General features: G+C 45.3%; 1 protein-coding gene across 1 annotated transcript in view; it reads left to right on the top strand.

Moving 5' to 3' along the window:
- Positions 1–21,262, top strand: part of FBXO9 (F-box protein 9) — a 1,636,589-nt gene that overhangs the window by 1,195,232 nt on the left and 420,095 nt on the right. The window contains exon 9 of the mRNA XM_044063757.1: positions 868–958. Coding sequence (XP_043919692.1) covers positions 868–958 — 91 coding nt within the window. The remainder of the gene's footprint in view (positions 1–867; positions 959–21,262) is intronic.

Below are 21,262 nucleotides of genomic sequence, written 5' to 3'. Positions count from 1 at the left end.
TTCTCAGAGTATTCTTTTTTTTTATTTTCTCTCTGTGGTATTATTTATCTTGGAGTTGATATGTATATGTTTGGGTGGTGTGGATGGCTTCCCTCGGTGAAAAACAACTTTAAAAGAGCACAGCATTGTTCGACATTTCATTTTTTCTCCTGTATTTTCTGATTTTTTTTTTTTGTAATTCTGGGGCTCACACTTATGAGAGACAAAAAAGCACAGTATTGGCAAAAGAAGTCTTAACTTACAGTATAGATGACATCTCACTGATTCATTTATCAGAGGTCTTGGCATGTTCATAGACAGCTCCCTATCCTTTGTCCACCATGCCTCAGCTATGGTATGGAAATCCCATCTGGTCAACAGATACCCAGCACTTATTTCATCTAGGTCTAAAGAAGTTATTGTTCCTTTGCAATCAGCCTTCATCAGACAAATTGTGGTATACAGCACCCCTTTTAGCAGTATCTCAAACACATCAAATGACTAGAAAGACCCCACACAGGTATGTGTCAAAAAAGTAAGTGGTATAAAGACTTTAAACTTCCAAAAAAGGCTTGAAATTCCATCCCTTTATTCTGCATCTTACAGACTCCAGTGTGGTAACCTCTGAATTTTCTTTCTGTGAAGTATAGAAAGTACACATTTATAGTATATTGGTCAGCAGTCATTGCATTGATTCAGCTTGTCCATTTTGGTATTTCATGTATTACTTACAGTGGTTTATATAACCCATAAGTCTCAATTACATACTTTCTGCTTGTTTCTATAGGCATGATGATTCTTTAGCAAGGTACGAGAATGATACAAGCTGTATGTCCCTTATTTTTAGTAGTTTGTACCTAATTTAGGTGCTTTTCCTTTTCTTTTCAGGTGTGTACATCAGTAAAACAACATACATCCGCCAGGGGGAGGAGTCTCTTGATGGGTTTTACAGAGCCTGGCACCAAGTGGAGTATTACAGGTATGATTTATTGTAATTTAGTGTAAATACCAGTCATTGTTATCACTAAAAAATGTCTGTTCTTGAAGATTATTTCATGTTGGGTTTCTGTTTTTGTACTTAACCTGCTCAAGTGTATTTATGTAAGTTTCCGAGGAGATTAGGCCATGTAGGATGGCAGAGGCAAACCAGGCTCTGGTTCTGGAAGTGGCACGAAGGGGTTAGTGTTTATTGAAGTTGTGTAGAGATATCCACTTGGCTGCTTCCAGGATAGCCCGGTTGGATTCCCATTCAGGAATGATGTGGTGTTTGCTTTAGCCCTGGTTCTCATACCCTGCCAAGTATCTGTTTGCAATGATGTGTGTAACAAAAGGTGGTATAACTAGCTATCCATTTTGAGATGGTGTGCTTCCCTGCAGCGGTCCCCTCCTTTCCTTCTGCAGATGCCACCAACAATTGAGGAGTCCTGTTTAGAAATCTAGTCCTGTGAAGATAGCACCTTAATTGTCAGTGTATGTCCAGGGAGTGTTGGATTCTCACCTGTTTGTTTTAGGGATTTGGGAAGACACAGGAAGATGGATAGTCTGATTCAAGGAGACTTCTCATACCACCTTGGGACTAAAGGAAGGGGATAAGTTCTCCAGGTGACTCTTAATTGTTTAAAAGATGAGGAAGGGTTTCCTGCACATGAAGGCTTATAGTTGTGAAGTATGTTTGGAAGAGAACCTTTTGAACTGCCAGTTTAATTTAAGGCGTAAAAGGTCTACTTAATATGTGTTAATTCTAGAAACACTTCTTTAGGATCTGCTTTGTCTGCCTGTTGGCAAGTTGTCCTGCCCCTTATTGGAAGAGGCTGTAGCTGACAGAGTGAGTTGTGCTAACTACCATAGTTCCATTATTAAAATGCACAGGCATTAGGAATGTGCATCATTTTATTTGTTAATGTACCACATAATAGTTATATCATATGCCAGTGTCTTTATAGGTCCTGTTACCAGTTTGTTTTTGAAGGCCATCATAGCCAAAATGACCAGCATCATCTCTTAAGTTGATGCACTGGGCTGCCAAATGCCGTCCTATGTTCTCTGGACTCTAAAGCTTGCCTAAAAGTGCCTTCTAAGCCAGGTCGAAGCTGTCTGGGTTTAGGATCTGATTTGTCTCTGGAAAGTAGAAGAGGACCCTAAATTTGTCTTGATGCTCTCCTTCCACCAAGGAATTTCCTTTTCCATGAATGGGAGAACAGAAATGGAGGCTTCCAAAGGTTGCTGGTGTTGGGGACAGCAGTTTTTTGGAAACCACTGCAGCTTTCTTATGTGGAGTTTTGATAAATGGATCATCAGGATACATGGAAGCTGTGCACTCCAGCATCCTCAAGAACTCTCTTGCTGTAATGATCTGCTGACCTTGAATGTGAAGGATGTAAACCAGTAGAAGCAGACTCTTGCTTTTTGCAAAAATGCTTTCTGCTGAACAGCATCCATTTCTGCTCCTAGGTAGGTTACCCGGTTATTTGGTATTAGCTGTGACTTCTGGACATTCAGTGTTAAGCTCACTTTCTGAAAACATTCTGTTGTGATTTGCATGGCTGAGAGAGATTCTGCAGTAGATGATATGTGGATGAGGAAATTGTCTAGGAATGGGAAAATGTGCCTCCCCCCCTTGGTTCTGCAAAACCCAATGACTGGTGCCAGGTATATGATAGACTCTGGGAGCAGTATGTTAGCCAAACAGTAAGGTACAGAATTGGAAGTGGGACCCACCCTGCTTTGAAGTGTAGAAACATTCTGTGATGTCCTTCTATTCCTATGTTACACTATTTTTGGTGTGGGATTTCCTGCCTTCAGGCGACCTGTACGTTGGCTCCTATACAAAAGCTTCAGCTTGGCTGTTGCAGCTGCGTGGAATGTCACACGTAGGGCCATAAACCAAGGACCTTATGTGTAACATCTACATGCACAATCCTCAGAACTTTTCAGCCGCAGACGACTTTGCATCATACAATCGCTCTCCAGACGTCTGATCGACTATAGATAAGTAACCCATTGGGTTTTTGTATTTCTAATATTTTACCGATCTTTCACATTGCTTAGGCTTGGTTGTTGTAGCTTTCAGCTGATGTCAGGTAAAAAGGGAAGATGCCAGTGCGGGTGCCAAATTCCCCATAAGGACACCCATGACAAATGCGTTTTCTGCTTAGGCCGGGATCACGACCATAACGCTTGCCCTATTTGTAAATATTTTGTGCCTAAGACCATACATAACCGTCTGGCAGCTTTAAACCTTTACTTAGAAAACCAGCGCCTCAAACGGCTGGCTCTCAGGATGGATCCTGCTTCGGAGGCCACCCAAGAACCTCCACGTAAGAAGACCAAGATGCCTAGGCCTTCATCGCCTGCCACTTTGCACCCAGGCACCCTGCCAACTACCCATGTAGGAGTTGAGGAGTGTTCGGTGGCTCCATCGTCTCCATCGACCTCTCTCATGAAGGCCGCTGCTCAGCCGACGTCCGGCACGTCCACGGAGCTTTCTCAGACACTGACGCCTGTTGATGTCGAGGGGGAACTAGATTTGGGGGTTCCTTCGACCGGGATCCAGACCTTGGATACAGCCACTGCCAAACCCAGCTCTAGGCTGACCCCAACTAAAAAGAAGCAGAAAACAAAACATATTATGCCTGCTTCTGAAGCCCCTCCAGACTGGGAGGCCTTCACCTCCTCTCTTATGCAGGCATTTATGGCCCTTAGGCCATCTGCTTCACCCACAACTACATTGCCTCTGCTAAGCCTTAGGCCTACCTCTGCTTCTTCTATTCCCATGGCCCCCCTCCTTGAGGAAAAAGAAGAACATGAATCTACCTACTCTTCCTCGGATTAATCCATCTCTTATGCATCCCAGATTGCTTCTCCCAAGGAATATTACTTTCCTGATGAGGATTCTGTGGAAGGGGATTCTCCACCTGAAGACATTACATTTGGTGAAACTATCACCAAAATGAAAGACTATTTCAAATCGGATACTTCCCAAATGACAGAAACCCAAAAAAAGATACTTTGTACTGCTGCAAGTGGAGTCCCCCTCGTCTTCAGCTGTACCCCTTGTCCTTCCTGCATACTTGGATGCTTTTACTGCAGTCTCTAGAACTCCTGACTCTCAACCTCCTGCACCTAAGTGCTCAGACTGCTTCTACAAGGTGCCAGAGGAACTGAAATTACTCATAAAGCCACCCTTAGCAGACCCAGCAGTGATTGCCACTGCACCTGATAAACAGTCTAGGTTGCTACCTTCTGCCTCCCTATTGCCCGCAGATAAAGATAGCAAATCCATAGATAGGATGGGCAAGAAGGTGTACACTTCCTCCACTTTGGCCTTCAGAGCCATTAACTATCAAACACACATGACCAAGTATGCCCTGGACTCAGTATCCTAAGCCACCTCTATGCTGGCTTCAATTCCTGACAATCCCATTAAAGCGGATATCTCCTCCAAATTGTCCTTAGCACTACAAGTGGCTAGACACTCCATAAGATGCAGCTACGATGCTGCAGAAGCTTCTGCTCGCTCTGCAGCATCAGCATCTGTCCGTAGGAGATATTCCTGGCTTAGACTACAGAATCTGCCAGAGGACTTCAAGTCCAAAATCTTGGACGCTTCCCTGGATCACAACTTCCTCTTTGGAAAGCAGTCTGCAGACCTATTTAAGAATCTGCAAGAAAAAAACAGAGAGTTACAGGATATTAAACATCTCCTGGTATCCCCAATACCCAAATTTTATTGTAACTACCCAGCTAAGATTACCTTTGTAAGGTGTAACCTGCATTATGCTACCTCCTCCTCCAGACCCAGAAGAGGAACTAGAAGACATTCCTCATCCACGCCCACTGGCCCACCGCCTAGCCTAAACAGCCCTTTCAGGCAGGGGAGGTCCCAATAATGCGAGACTGCTGTGTGCATCTGCCCCTCTCAGCTCGCCTTACCCACTGTTTCCCCTTCTGGCAGAAAATCACCAAACACCAGTGGGTATTAACCATTATTCAAAAAGGATACTTTCTCTCCTGGAAACAAATTCCCCCCTGGAAAGGCATTCCATTTCCCCCCAAAACACAATGCCATCTCCTTCCACAAATTCTGTCAGATCTGCAACAACAAGGCACTATAGAACCTGTACCCAGAGGGCAAGTAGGAAAGGGATTCTGCTCCCGTCTGTTCCTGGTCCCTTGAGACCCATTTTGGATCTCTCCTTCCTAAACCTTTACCTGCAGGTACCATTCTTCAAAATGCTGCCTCTTCCCACTCTCTTACCCTTCATACCCTCAAATGCTTTCATGGTCACCTTGGACTCATCAGGTCCTCAAACAGATGTTTCCTGCATTTCTCTGGGCCATCCTCGCACTTCCAGTTTACGGTCTTGCCCTTTGGCTTATCCACTGCCCCAAGAGTGTTTACAAAGTGCCTAGCTCCAGCCATTGCCTTCTGCAGGACCCAAGTAATCCAGATTTACCCATATCTGGACGACATCCTTATCCTAGCAGAGTCAGAAGATTCCCTCTTAAGACATCTACACTTCACTATGTCCGTACTACAAAGTCTAGGGTTTACCACAAACCTCAAGAAGTCCTCCCTGAACTCAGACAAGGACAAGATATTCCTAGGTTGCAGAATCAACACAGAACGAATGAAAGCCTTTCTCCCACAGGACAGGGTTCTATCTCTAACTTCTCACTTCCAGGAAGTCTTGTTCTCCCAGACAGTCACTGCAAGGCAATTCCTGGGATTGATGGCAGCAACCATTCCCATGCTACCATTGGCCAGAATGCATGTGAGAAAACTGCAATGGTACCTCAAAAATATCTGATCACAACACCAGAATCACTTGGAACAAATTATTTTCCTTCTTTCCTGTTTAAAGAAGGAAATCATTTGGTGGATCCAAGTACAACTAAACCCTGGGCTTCCACTGCAGCCCCCTCAACCCCCACAAATATTGCATACAGATGCCTCAGACACAGGTTGGGGAGCCACCTTGCACTCCTACAGAGTCCAAGCCCAGTGGCAACCTCCCATGAAAAACAAACACATCAATGTAAAGGAGATGACAGCAGTTCTTGTAGCTCTTCAGACCTTCCTACCCCTACTGCTATCAGGTCCTCTTCTGTTTGTGATGGACAATACCACTGTAATGTGGTACATCAACAAACAGGGAGGTACCAAGGCATACCAATGGTGCAGGCTAGCCCTACTAATTTGGGACCTAGCATCCCAGCACAACCTATCCCTGCAAGCCAGTTACATTCCTTTGCAGGACAACAAGCAAGCAGACCTCCTGAGCAGAACATCCTCCACACTACACGAATGGATGCTGGACAGGGTGGTCTTCCTAGACATAGTCCAATGGTGGGGCATTCCACAAATGGACCTGTTTGCCTCCCCCCCGAACAGGCAGCTGCAGACTTTCTGCACAAAGACTTACTCCCACCAAGCCTGGATAGTAGACACCTTCAGTTTCACCTGGGAGGGGAAGTTCCTGTACGCCTTCCCCCCTTTCTCTCTGATTCAGAAAGTCCTTCTGAAAATCAGGAAGGACAAACCAAATATCTTGCTAGTGACTCCCTACTGGCCAAGGCAGCACTGGTTCCCCCTTCTATACAACTTAGCCAAGGGTAATCACCGTAAGTTACCCCACAAGGTGGACCTTTTGACACAAGACCAAGGAATTCTCCTACACCCACACTTGCAAATGCTATCACTGACTCTGTGGGTGATAAATTACTAACCCCATTGAGACACCGCTATTCAGTCCTGAGGGGGAGGCCAGGAGACCCACTTCTAGAAAATCATACCTTGCTAAATGGGAAAGATTTACTCACTGGTGTCTGGGACAGGAAAGGGACCCTTACGAGACTGATACCCCCCCCCCCATTCCTCTCATGTATGTGTCAACTTATAAAGGGTGGAATTTCCTATTCATCAGTGAAAGGGCACCTCTCCACATTACCAGCCTACTTACCTCTAAATCCTCCCTTGTTAGCCAGGCTACATGTGAAACTCTTCCTTAAAGGGGTCTTACACATCAGACCACCTAAGAAGTCTATCCTTCCTCCATGGGACCTGAACTTCATCCTGGAAAAACTCACCCAGCCCCCCTTCGAACCGGCTAATACAGCCTCTCTACAGTTTTGTACTTGGAAAATAGTACTGTTAGTGGCTGTTACCTCTGCAAGAAGGGTTTCCAAGCTACAAGCCTTAATGGCATGCTCACCTTATACCATTTTTCATAGGGACAGGGTCAGTCTGAGAACTAACCTTTCCTTCAAGCCCTAGGTAGTCAATGACTTGTTTCTAACTCAGTCCATTCACCTACCCAATTTTTCCCCTCTCCCACTAACCAAGGAGAGAGGATACTTCACTCCCTAGATGCCCACAGGCAACTGAGATTTTACCTGGACAAGACTAGAGACATTAGGAAATCCAAACAACTCTTTATATCTTTCCACCCCAGGGCATTGGGCAAGGCAGTCACTAAAAAGACCATTGCATTCTGGATTAGAAATGCAATTGTTTTCTGCTACTCACACCATGGAAAAACTTCTCCAGTTAGGGGTTAAGGCACACTCCACAAGAGCAGTGGCCACTTCCAAGGCCTTCCAAAAGGCATGGACACAACTTCCATTTTGGAAGCAGATACATGGTCCACTATACACACTTTCACCAAACATTACAAACTGGACCAAATCTCCAAAGCATGCGCAGGATTTGCCAGGGCAATCCTACAAGGCTTTATAGAATCATCTTCTGCATCTTCCACTCTTTCATCACACTAAGCTGTGGTACTCTCCCACACCACGAATACTGCAACGTAGGAATAGAAGGGCATAGAATAGCTGTGTAAAATCTTACCATAACCATAGATGTCCTTCTCTTCCATGTTGCAGTATTCTTTCCCACCCACGATTCCCCTGCACAGACTCTTACCAATCTAAATGCTCCCTGATGCCTGTCTCCATTACAGAAGTGACCCAGAGCATTATACATGTCACCTTTGGCAGCCTATCTGGATGGGCCATCTACCTTGCCTGCTTACCTTCAAGTTCTGAGGATTGTACGTGCAGATGTCACACTTAAGGTCCCTGGTTTATGGCCTTATGTGTGACATCCCACGCAACTGCAACAGCCAAGCTGAAGCTTTCGTATAGGAGCCAACGTACGGGTCGCCTGAAGGCAGGAAATCCCACACCAAAAATACTGCAACATGGAAGAGAGGGACATCTATGGTTATGGTAAGATTTTACACAACTATTCTTTCCTGTAAAATAGGAGCATGAATGTTAGCATCTTCTTGGTTCAGGTTCACCATTTTTAGCCCTGGCAAAATGCAAAGTAGAAGTTTTTGTAGTGTTAACATTTTGAATTTGGGTACTACCATGTTTTTTGTCTTGAAAGATTCATGGTGGGTCTCCAGGTGAAAATGTCAGTATAGTTTATAGCCTTCTTCTTTCCGCCAACAAGTCTGCTTTCCTCACATTGTAATCTGTTCTCCTTGACCTTCTTTCTTATTAGATTTATGCTTTGATGTCCTTATTTCATCTTTCCCATAATGTGCATTAGATTACCCATCTGAGTCTCTTTTTCATCATTGCCTCAGACTTCCTCAGCTGGTCTGCCTTCAGTGCTCATATTTCGGTACCATACAGAAGCTTAGGTCATGCCACTGTTTTTTTTACATCATACTTTTTTAAGATTTTTGGCATTTTTCTGTCGTACGCTACTCATGACACTTTGTGCCATTTGGCTACATTGCCTGTAATTCTAGCTTTAACTCCTTCCTCCAAGCTTCCCTTCTCCTCAACCAGACCTTCCAGACATTTGAAGCCATTAATCTGTTCCACTATTTTCCCTTTTATCTCATTTCATCTTCTCAGTATTTGCTACCATAGCCACTGCCTTGTCTGCACTCAATTTCATCTAGTGTGACTTCATTTTTTGCATTCCAGTGCCCTATCATACACTGAAGTTCATGTTCAGTCGGTCTGTGTGCTGCCATATTGTCATCATAAAGCTTCTTTGCTGATCTCTCCACTTAAGCTATTTTGCTGATGTAATCCATCAGCAGTTTGAACAGAACTGCGCTCAGAGCTAACCCTGATGCACACCCATTCCCACTGGAAAGCCTTTGAGAGTCTGAACACTGATTGTACTTGTAGTACTGTGTCCATCTACATAGCCTGCACTAATTCTGACAGTGTTTCTGGAGTATTGAACCATAGTAGGGCTACCCACATCAGCTTTCTCAGGACCTTGTCATATGCCTTTTCCAGTTCCCTTGTTTCTTAATATCTAGCCAGACTTTTTTTTTTCTCTTCTCAAGACTTTCCTCCACTATCTCTCTCATTGCAGACACCAAGTCTGTTGTACTATATTACTATTTGAATGCAAACGGCTCATTTTATATTTTTTCTACTGCTTTTGTGCTATTCTTTTAGCATCATTTTCATGCTGTGTGACACGTTTTCTGTATCAGTCTACTGACGCAGTCATTAATATTCCCATTGTTCCTGTAAAAACTGTAACTGGAATCCTTCTTCATTCATCTGGGATATACCTTTGTCTTCATACCATAGTGAGTACCCTCAAGATCCTTAAAACCAAACTTTAATAAAAAACACTTTAAAGGATAAATCCAACAGTAAAAAATGCAAGAAAGTTTAACGTATCACTGTGTTTTCGTCTTTCATAAAACTTCATCAGATGTGAGCATACCCTTTACTACAAACCTATATAAATACACTGAACCCAAGAAATCAATTATTCAATCAACACAGTTCTCAATATATAATTTACAAATTAATAGTCACTTCTCAAGAGTTCTAGGAAAGAAACTACACATATATATACAGATTAAACAAAATAAATACTCATCTTAAAATTCACTTTTGTAAAACATCTATCCAGTACATAATGAATAATCAATAATAAAAACAAAATAGTTTGAATTAAAACATTCCCTCCTATTTATAGAGTGGCAGGCGTGTAGTACATCTTAAGTTGTCCAACACTGCCATCTACTGGTCATACTGCAAACCTATTAAAGTTTAGCTGCTCTAAGCTTAAGTATTGGTGCCAAAGAGACCATATCATTTAAACCAGAGAACTTATTGGCTTCAAGAACAGTTTACCAATACAATTCCCTGTATTCCAATCTGGTCTCCCATGGCCCACCTCTTAAATCAATGGGAACTGTTTCATCTACAAAAAAAATTAAAATCTGCACCCATACAAACCAGGGTGTTCTTGCATAATGCATTGTTTAAATTCTTTTTCTTTATACGGTATCAGTGCTCATAACTTCTTAGTCTAAACTTTCTTTCGGTTTTACTTATATAAAATGCATCATGTTTATTGCATAAAGCTATATATATCACTCCAATGGTGTTGCAAATGGAATAACTTTTACTTTTAATAAATCTGTCTCTAACTACTAAATATAAAGTCTCACTGTCCTTTAAATACGGGCACTCCTGGCAACCACCACATTTGTAAGTACCCATCCTCCCTTTTTTTCTATATGTCTGTTCAGACTTTTTGATCTGATGTTGTTAATCTTCATTCATTCCTTACTGATGGGTTATCGGTTCTGTCCTTGGAACCGAGCCGGCCATATATCAAGCTTGCGTCAGCCAAAAACTCTTGAGCCAAGGTCCTACCCAGAATACTCTGCTCCCTGTTACTTCAGATCTTGTTTGCCGCGTTGCTGTACAGCCGTTTCAAGCTACTCTCTTCAGCTAAGTGTATAATTTTTTGAAAGTTTTATATATCGTTTGTACTCTAAAGTTTTTCAGACAGTTTCTTGTATTATTCTCCTACCCTATTGTATCCTTAAGACTCTGTCCCATTAGTCTATTTCTCTTTATTCCCCTTTTTCTTACCTTTGAGGTAATTCTTCATTACCATCGTTGGTAATCCTTTTTCCTTCTTTCTTCTTACCCTTTTGGGTAGCTTTTCCTCTTCTTTTTGGTACTGTCCTTCCCCACATCATTATGTCAGATAAGAAAAGTAGTGTTGGTTTTAAACAGTGTAAGGATTGCGGCCATAATTTACCACTTTCCGATGGCCATGACTTATGTGTCTATTGTTTGAATGTCTCCCACCTTACTGTGGATCCCCCATGTGGGATTTGTAGAAATATTTTGATCAGGACTCTTAATGAGAGAAAGAACAAGTTAATCCTGAAAGGTCTTCTCAAATCTCATTTCTGTGAGGCTATTTCTGGGTCGGAGGGCTCACCCCCTCCTGCTAAACTTGGTAAGAGGCTTTCTTCCTCTTAATCATCGAGGTCGCTCACTTCATCTCCCTTTGGCGCTGCCACCTGTGACTTTCGGCTCCAGGCTCAGAACTGCCCCAGTTGATTCTTGCTCCAGCCATGTCCTCCTTATCGACGGCACCGGAGTTCCTGGTGCAGACTATTATGGCTCCAACAGTTCCATCGCAGCCCTTACCGGCACCATCCGTGCAGGTACAGTCCCATTCGGCACCGTTTTTACAATCCCCTTCAGCTCCGAGCATGACGTTACTGTCCTCCACGATGCAGACACTTTCGGCACTGACATGTTCTTCAGTGCAGTCCCTCTCTGCACCGTCATTGTTACTGGTGCAGTCACTTTCCTCGACTGCACCGTACCCACCGGTGCAGACACCTTCAGCTTCTATGGCGCTGATGTCGGCGCAGACTACTTCAACACCATTCTCTTCGGTGCAGACACCCTCGGTTCCGGGCTCTGCCCCTCTCGAATTAGCAAGGACCAAGTACTCTCCTTCCTTGGATCCATTTGTTGGTAGCCAATAAAGTCCTTTCCTAGAAAGGCCAGAATCACCCTCAGGTTTCTCTATGAGGTTGACCAGTAGCCTCTCTGAGCAAGATGTGTTGCGGCTTGTTGACCAGTTGCTTGTGGCCAGAGGTCTCTCTCAACCGTCGAAATCCACGTTCCCTCCTTCAGGTGAATGTATATCTCCTCAAACTCCAACGTATACTCCTTCGACTTCCACCCAAGTATCGAAGCCCATTACTCCAACAGCAGCTTCTCTTCCTCCGACCCCAATAGTGGATCTCACTTTGGAACCAGAGTTGTCCTTGTGGCCCTCGGTGCACTGGGCATTGGGCTCTTCTCAGGCCAGTGGCTGTGCCATGGGGGAGGGCATTCTTGGTTCCATGCTGATTTTTTTTTATGGCACCCTCCAGGAATCCTTGCTCTTTCACGCTTCACAGTCCACTTGAGACTTCTGGTCTGGGGGTGGACTCATCAGGGCGGGGTGTGACCCCGGTCCCAAGGTTGTCATGCTCAGTTCCCGGTTCCCATCCCTCCTTGGGTGGGCCAGCCAGCCTTCCAGGCCATGGAGAGGGCCCTTGCCTCTGCTGGCAAACCCCACATGTCAGAGTACTCTTCCCCCTCTCTGCCACAGCTCTCACAAGCTACAATTGCCAGACACCAGGCACAAGGGTCTCTGGTTTCTCCTCCTCAGGAGACACTCTTTTTGCAGTCTTCTCCAAAACCTCCCACTGAGGAAGTACCCTGCAAAGTGTCGTGCAAGAGGAAGCACATGGACTCCACTGAGGAATCTTTGACTGAAGATACGGACTTTGATGACGGGGAAGGGTCCCCATGGTCACCCTCTGATGAGGTGTCCTTTGGTGACGTCCTCGAGATCCTTAGAGAGATGACTGGAAGTCATCTAATACTTCCTCTGAGGAATCTGTATTCATGCAGGCCTTTCGTGCCCGGCCCCCTACCTCCTGGGTTACCCCGCCGGCCGATGAGCTCATCCAGCATGGAAGGCTCCTGACACCCTGGAAGCGATACCGCTGAGGCCTGATAAAATCTTATTGCCCCCAGCTGAGCATCCCCATTGATCACGAGGTCTTCCAGTAGATCCCATGGTGGTGGCGGCAGCTGCAACTAAGAAACATTTGGCAGAAGAGAGCCAAACTGTCCATCCACCCAACAAGGAGTCCCGGGTGATAGACAGACTAGGGAAGCATGTGTTTGCTTCATCGACCTTTGCTGTAAGGTCTTTGAACTGTTTGGCACACTTTACGAGGCTCCAGAGGGATCTTATCAACCATCTCTCTGAAACCTTGGCAGGAGCGGTTTGTGATAAGGTCTGTGATAATGTAGCTTCTCAGCCACCCTAGAGTCCATCTCCAATTCTTTCATGCATCTTATTTCTCACACAGTGGAAGGAGTGGCTAAGAGTAACAGGAGCGGGTATAGTCACCAGACGACCTGCCTGGCTGCGCCTTTGTGGACTCTTTAAGGCTTCCTTCATGAATGCCCCCATCAAGGCAGCTTCTTTGTTTGGCCCTAAAGTTAAAGATATGCTGGCAAGGTGTGAACAAGATGGCAAGACCCTATCTGCCGTGGGTGTCAGACACTCCACTCCTCAATGATTCGACTCCAGAAATCAGAGAAGCGGAAAGATGTGGCACAGGAAATCACAGGGCTCTTTCCGTGATGCATGTGCCAAGTTCTCCCCTAGAGGCAGAGGAGGAAACTCCAATGGAAGATGCCCCTTTCAGGGCAGAGGAGGTCTGCGAAACTGGAGTTCCAGAGATTCTTTCTCTGACCAACCCTATCAGCACTCCTGAAGCGTTGCCCGACTGCTCACCTCTGGAAGCAATCGGGGGTCATTTTTCCTTGTACCCCACTGCCACCGACTCTTGGGTACAATGGATAATATCCAGAGGCTGTCACATCCCCTTCCATCTTTGTCCAGCCTAATCCAGAGTATTACCCGATGTTCCACCCAGTCAAAGGGAAGCAGCAGCACATGAAATCCAAAAGCTGCTACAAAAAAGAGTCATCCAGATGGTCCCCCCAGACCAGATAGGATCTGGTTTTTACTCAAGGTTCTTTTTAGTGCCAAAAAAGACAGAGGACTGGAGACCAAATCTGGATCTCAGCACACTGAACAAATTTGTAAAAACAGAGAAATTCTGTTTGGTCACGGTTCAGTCTATCCTTCCTCTCCTGGAAGAAGACGATTGGATGTGCTCTGTAGGTCTTCAAGCTGCATATTACCATATAAAAATGGACAAATGCTCAAAAAGATATCTCCGCTTCCACATGGGAGCCAGTCACTATCAATTTCAAGCTCTGCCCTTCGGTCTCTCTACAGCCCCCAGGGTGTTCACCAAATGCATGGCAGTGGTTATCACTCACTTGCGACTTCAAGGATTCCAGGCATTTCCATATGTAGATGACTGGCTCCTCACCGCCCCCACCGAGCGTCTACTGGAAGAAGCACTGCACTACACTCTTCTCACAGCACAACGCCTGGGAATTACTATAAACTGGGAGAAGTTCAACATGACCCCAGCTCAGTCTTTGGAATTCATAGGGGTACTGTTGGACAAGAGAAATTGCACAGCATCTCTTCCGGACCACAGGCTTCAAAGAATAAGGCAACAGGTTCAACTGCTGCTCTGTCACCACAAATCTCCCGCTCGATCCATACTCTAACTGTTTGGGTCAATGGCAGCCTCAATCACCATTGTCCTTCTAACCAGATTCCACATGAGGCTCCTTCAGTGGTTACTTCTCACTCAGTGGTACCCTCTACAACATCCTTTGTCTTTTCAGATAAGTGTAACTCAGAAATGCAAGCAAGGTTTACTCTGGTGGACGTCTCGAAATCCCCAACAATGGTCTCGCCCCTTCAGCCCCCATCAGCCGAAAGCCACTGTGACCACGGATACCTCCCTGATTGGGGGAGGGGGGGGCTATATCAGGGAAACTCGGTCCAAGGCACCTGGTCGGAAACAGAGGCCCTTTTGCATGTCAGTGTCCTGGAACTGAGGGTGGTGTTACTAGCATTGCAAGCATTTCAATACATCCTTCCATCAGGGACTATTGTGATGCAGTCAGATAACATGTCAGTGGTCTGGTACATAAATGAGCAAGGGGCACGAGATCTTACCTGTTATGCCGAGAGGCCTTGAGAATATGGCAATAGGTTATAGCTTCCAACCACTTTTTAATTGCAATGCACATTCCTGGAAGTTCCAACATGATAGCGGACACATTGAGCAGGTGCATTCTACAACCTCACGAGTGGTCCCTCAACCCTGTGATAGTGGCAAGAATCTTCAACCGCTGGGGGGCCAGCCTTGCTTTGACCTATTCGCCTCCCCAACCACCTACAAGTGCAGCAACTATTTTGCCCTGATCCCCCCTCGGGGACAGTCACCGAGAGACACTCTAGTCCACGGGTCTACTTTATGCTTACCCTCCTCTTCCCCTCATCTCCCAATTTCAGCAGAAAGCATGACAGTTGAAAACCAAAGTGATCCTCATTGCTCCATATTGGCCTCGGCAAGTCTGGTGCCCCTTCCACTGGCATCACCTGGTAGATCAACGATGGATCCTCAATCCATCCCCATCGTTGATCTACCATCCGCAGGGTCTGACTCCGACCAAGCTAACAACCCTGAAACTGACAGCTTGGTTTCTCCACTGCCAATGATTGCCAGACAGGAAAACCTCTCGTCCCCAGTGCGCAGTATTCTTATTGCATCTCATAAATTGCCCACTAGACTAATCTATCTCAATAAATGGAAAAGGTTTTCTTTATGGGCAGCGGATAAACAATTAGACCCCTTGTCAGCCCCAGATGTTCTTCGTGTTTCACTGTTGCAGTCATAACTGTAGGGTTCTCCTGCCGGCATGCAGCCCGAGGTCGGCCAGAATCCCAAAGTCTGGGTCCGGCGTCGGCTGTATAAGCTAGTATCCTGACGTCAGTACGCCTTGGTACATAGCCGTCAGCCGACGCCATCTTCTCCAGTCTTTCTTGCCGTGCGGTGGAAAGCAGCTCGCAAAACGTTGGTTGGCGATTTTCGAACAGCGTATTTGATTGTTGACGGTCCGAAGTTCTTACTTCTCTTCTCAAAGCTAAGTACCCCGTTGGGGAATTTTTTTCTTGTTCCTCCGATGTCAGAAAAAGTTAATAATTGTATAGCGTGTGGGAAACAAATACCTCATAAAGATTTCCACTCTTACTGTCTACCTTGCTTAGGCCCTGACCACGACGTTTCTTGTTGTCGGTTCTGTGCCAGGTTCAACTCTCGTACTATCAAACGCAGGTACTATTGGGCTTTAAATTATTTTGGCAGACGCTTCAATTATAGAATGTCGCCGGACTACCGGAGTTCAAAAGAAGCGCAAAGACAAGGACAGGCCTCCGAGGTCCAAACAGGACTCGTTGCAGCTGGAGCCAGCGTCCGGTTCGGCCGTTGTCAGTGAGGCGCTTTTGCAGCCTGTCGCCAGCCGCTTCTGAACCGATGGCGACACGGACCCCATGGGGAGCCATCAAGGCCCACTATTTTCACTGCTGCAGGACCTTGGACGCTCCTTCAGATGGGTCCGGAACCGCTGTGCAGGTACCGGCTTCTGAGGGGGTTTTCAGGCCTACTCACATCACTATTTCAAAGGCAAAGGCAAAGACAAAGACTCCTTCTAAGTCTAAAGTTCCAGCTCAAGCTGCTTCTGAATCCACTCCCAAGACACAAAAACAATTATTGAGGATGGCTGAAGATTTGCTTACAATGATTAGGGGTTCTCACCCCCCTCCTGAGAAAAGGCCTCGACAGGATGTTACTCTGGATTCCTCTGACCAGGCTTCTGTATCTTCCTCTGATCAGGACTATTCCTTCCCCCCTTATGAGGATTCGGATGCTGAGGATTCTTTGCCCTCGGCCTCTCCGCCTGAGGATTTTTCTTTTGGGGAAACCCTGCATGAGATGAGGGAACATTTTCATTGGGAAGGACAGGAATATTCTGCCTCCAAAAAGAGGCTTAGAGAATTTCTTCTTCTTCCTCAGCATAGGCCTTTAGCTATCCCTCCTGTCTTGGACATTGTAGATGATGCTTTTTCTGAGGCTAATTTGAATCCTGATTCCATGCCTCCTGCTCCTTCTAAGCCTGATAGATTTTATAGGGTTCCTGACTCTCATTTATTTTTATTTAAAACCCTTCTGGATCCTGAAACTATTTCTCAGGGCTCTAAGGCTGCTAAGGTTGCTACTTCCAAAAATCCTATTCCCTCTGAGAAGGATTCTCGTGCTTTAGACAGGTGGGGAAAAAAAGTATATACTTCTGCTACCTTGTCTGTAAGGGCTTTAAATTGCCAGTTTCATATGTTTAAATATCAGCAATTTCTTTTGTCTGTTTTAAAGCAAAAGCTTGCTTCCCTTCCTGCTTGTGCAGAGGATAAGGAGCTTCAGGATGTTTTGCATGCTACTGAACAGGTTAACAAGCATAGCTTACATTGTGGTTTTGATGCTTTGGATGCTTCTTGCAGGGCTGCTGCCTCTGGCACTGTGATTAGGAGACATGCCTGGCTTCGTGAACAAAGTTTACCTGAACAGGTTAAGGCTAAGTTATTAGATGCCCCTGTTCAACAAAATGTTCTTTTTGGTTCCAAGGCTGAGGAAGTTATTAAAAAGATGGAAGAAAAGGCAAAGTCCATGCAGACTGTAAAAGATTTCTTGCAAGTTCAGCCTCCTAGATTTTCCAGGAATTGGCCCTCTAAAAATTGGTCCTTTCCCACGTCTGACAGGCCTCAAAGGGGAAGATACAGACGCTCCAGAGGTCGTGGTCAAGGCCAGACCTCATACAGAGCTAGACAATGGACTGCTTCTTCACCTAGAAGGGGAGAAGACAGATCCCAATCTCAAAGAAAGCAAACTCAATGACTCTCTCGGTTGGGCTTCAGGACCCCTTCACCTGGACGCCTCGGAGGAAAACTGTCTTTTTTACAGAAATTGGACTCGTATTACCCAGGACAAATGGGTATTGGACGTGATTTTAAAAGGTTACAAGTTCCACTTTCACTCTTTGCCAAGGACTCACGGTTGGCCAGATCTGCCAAAACTTCAATGGTCAGAGGCCTTAACTCAAGTGGATGCTCTTCTGGCCATGAGAGCCATAGAGCCTGTTCCACTCTCGGAAATGGGAAAAGGGTTTTATTCAAGGCTGTTTCTGGTTCCAGAAAACAAAACTCATGGAGACCTATTCTGGACCTTTCTGTGTTAAACACCTTTTTGGAAATTCCAAAGTTCAAGATGCTTACTCTGCAACAGCTAATTCCAATGCTCTCTCAGGACTGGATGGTGACATTGGACTTAAAGGAAGCCTATTTGCATATCCCTATCAGACAAGAACGCAGGAAATTCCTCAGGTTCAAGGCACTTTCAATTCTCTGTTCTGCCCTTTGGTTTATCTACTGCGCCCAGAGTCTTCACCAAGTGCCTGGCACCAGTAGTGGCTTACTGCAGACTTCAGGGGATCCAGATTTAGCCCTATTTGGACGACTGCCTTATTCAGGCAGACAGCAAAGATCTTCTGCTTCAACACCTGGACTTGTTCAACGTCTTCTCCTGCTACTGGGATTCTCAGTGAACATAAAAAAGTCACATTTGATCCCTTCTCAACAAATGGTTTTCTTGGGAGCCCTCTTAAATACAACCTTACAAAGGGCCTACCTCACTCCAGAAAAACAAACTCAGCTGTCTTCTACTTTCAACACCTTGGCAACTCTATCTCAGCTCACTGCAAGGAAATTCCTGCAGGCTCTGGGCTACATGGCTTCCTGCATTCTGTTGATTCCAAACGCAAGGCTTCACATGAGAAAGCTTCAATGGTATCTGAAAAGTGTATGGTCACAGCATTACCACGATCTGGATATTCTGATTCCTCTGATCCCCTGCCTCCAGAAGGAGTTCCTCTGGTGGTCCAGGGCATGCACTTTAAACGAAGGAAAACCTTTTCGTCTCCTCAACCTGCTCAAATCCTAACCACGGACGCCTCGGATTATGCTTGGGAGCACACTTTCTAGACAATTGCCAGCAGGGAACCTGGACAAAGGACCATCTTCACTGGCACATCAATCTGAAGGAAATGTTGGCAGTTCAAAATGCCCTTTTAGCCTTCAAAACCTTTTACAACCAGAGGCTCTGCTAATTCGCACAGACGACACCACGGTCATGTGGTACATCAACAAGCAGGGGGTTCTCATTCATACCCCTTTGCAGACTAGCTATGGGTTTGTGGGACACAGCTCTAAATTTGAATCTGCATCTCCAGGCTCAATTCATTCCAGGGAAACAGAATCTCTTAGCAGACAGCCTGAGCAGAAACATTTCAGATCCTCACGAATGGATGCTAGACACCAACTTGTTCAACAGGATTACTGCAGTTTGGGGATGTCCCCAGATAGATCTGTTTGCATCCCATCTCAATCATCAGCTGCCTCGCTTTTGCACCAGGTCCTTCCACAAAACAGCATGGAGAGTGGATGCCCTGTCCTTCAGCTGGAGAAGTCTTTCAGCATATGCCTTCCCCCCTCTTCCTCTACTGCCTTGGGTACTACTGAAGATAAAACAGGACAAGCCCAAGTTTCTCATCTTGATTGCTCCAAATTGGCCTCGACAGTTTTGGTATCCAACCTTAAAGCTCCTGTTCTCGGGGCCTCCTTGGATTCTCCCACTGAACCCTTAAGCTTCTGTCCCAGCATCAGGGTCAGTTACTACATTCCAATCTCAAGACCCTTTGCCTGGCAGCTTGGCTCTTCAAAGGAATTTGATTTCCTCTAGTCTTCCCAAACAAGTTTTGGATGTTCTTGAAGCTAGACGGCCTAGCACTAGGAAATCCTATGCCTCTAAATGGAAGAGGTTTTCTATTTGGATGCAGGACCGAGGCTCTGATCCTCAGGTTCCTGATCTCTCCTCTATTTTGCTTTACCTTGAACTTTTATCTAAAGGACTTTCCTTTTCTTCCATTAAGATTCATGCTTCTGCTATCTCGCATTTCAGTTCTGATCCTCCTGTTTTTCACATCCTTTGGTGAAGCAGTTCTTGAGAGGGGCTAAAATTTGCGGCCTCCAAGGACTCCTCCTGTCCCTGCCTGGGATCTTAATTATGTTTTAGAAAAACTTACTTTGCCTCCTTTTGAGCCTGCTGCATCTTCAGATATTAAGTTTCTATCCTGGAAGACTGTTCTTTTGTTAGCATTGACCTCTGCTAGAAGGGTCTCAGAGTTGCAAGCTCTTATGGCTGTGGAACCATACCTTATTTTCCATCAGGACAGAGTATCCTTGAGGACCAATCCTACTTTCATGCCTAAGGTGATTTGAAAGTGGCTTTAAATCAGACAATTCACCTTCCTACTTTCTTTCCAAATCCTCAAAATAAAGGGGAAAGGATTTTGCATTCATTGGATGTACACAGACAGTTACGATTTTACTTGGACAAGACTAAAGATTTCAGAAAGTCTAACCAATTGTTTGTTTCCTTTGCCTCCAGTTCTCTTGGAAAACCTATTTCTAAACAAACTATTTCCAAATGGATTGCTTATGGAATCAGATTTTGTTACACTCATCATGGGAAACAGTTTCCAGGGACCATTAGAAGTCATTCTACTAGAGCAGCTGCTACTTCTACAGCTTTCCTCAGAGGAGTCCCTACCAAGGATATCTTGAAGCTGCCACTTGGAGTTCACTGCCTACTTGTTCCACGCACTACAATCTGCCTTTGTTTTCTAAGTCTAGGGCAGGCTTTGCCTCTGCTGTCTTGCAGGGTATTCTTGCCTCCCCTTCTTCTATCTGAAGCCTCCTCCCCTTCTACACTGCTTTGGGATTCCACGCTACAGTTATGACTGCAACAGTGAAACACGAAGAACATAGTACAGTTGTGTACACCTAGCATAAATGTAGATGTTTTCACTGTTGCAGTCCTCCCTCCTATCCCCTCTTTTTCTTATTTGTGGTGTATTTGTGTTTCCTTGTTGGATTCATTTTGATTTGTTGGGGATTCTGACATCTAGGGCAAGAAAGGCTGGAGAAGATGGCCCGGTGGCGGCTATGTACCAAGGCGCACTGACGCCAGGATACTATTATACAGCCCTTGGGACCCAGACTTTGGGATTCTGGCCGACCTCGGGCTGCCTGCCGGCAGGAGCACCCTACAGTTATGACTGCAACAGTGAAGACACTCGAACATCTACATTTATGGTAGGTGTACACAACTGTACTTTTCTGTGGTTTTGGATTACTTATCACATCTTTTCCACTCTGGTGTCTCTGCCTCTACTATTCTTGTGCATTTAGCTGCCATTTCAAATTTCCATATTGGTTTTTCAGGATTCTTCGCTTATGTCACATAGACTCTGTATAACTTTCTTTAAGGGGTTTCTTCACTTAAAACCTCCCTTTACAGAACCGGTACAACCTTGGGATTTCGCCTTGGTTCTGCAAGCTCTAACAGCTCCCCCCTTTGAACCTGTG

Source organism: Protopterus annectens, chromosome 2.part2 (assembly GCF_019279795.1).
Source record: "Protopterus annectens isolate FY-2018-M chromosome 2.part2, PAN1.0, whole genome shotgun sequence".
Lineage (NCBI taxonomy): Eukaryota > Metazoa > Chordata > Ceratodontiformes > Protopteridae > Protopterus > Protopterus annectens.
The sequence above is the reverse complement of the archived record's forward strand: the minus strand, read 5'-3'. Positions and strand labels throughout refer to the sequence as shown.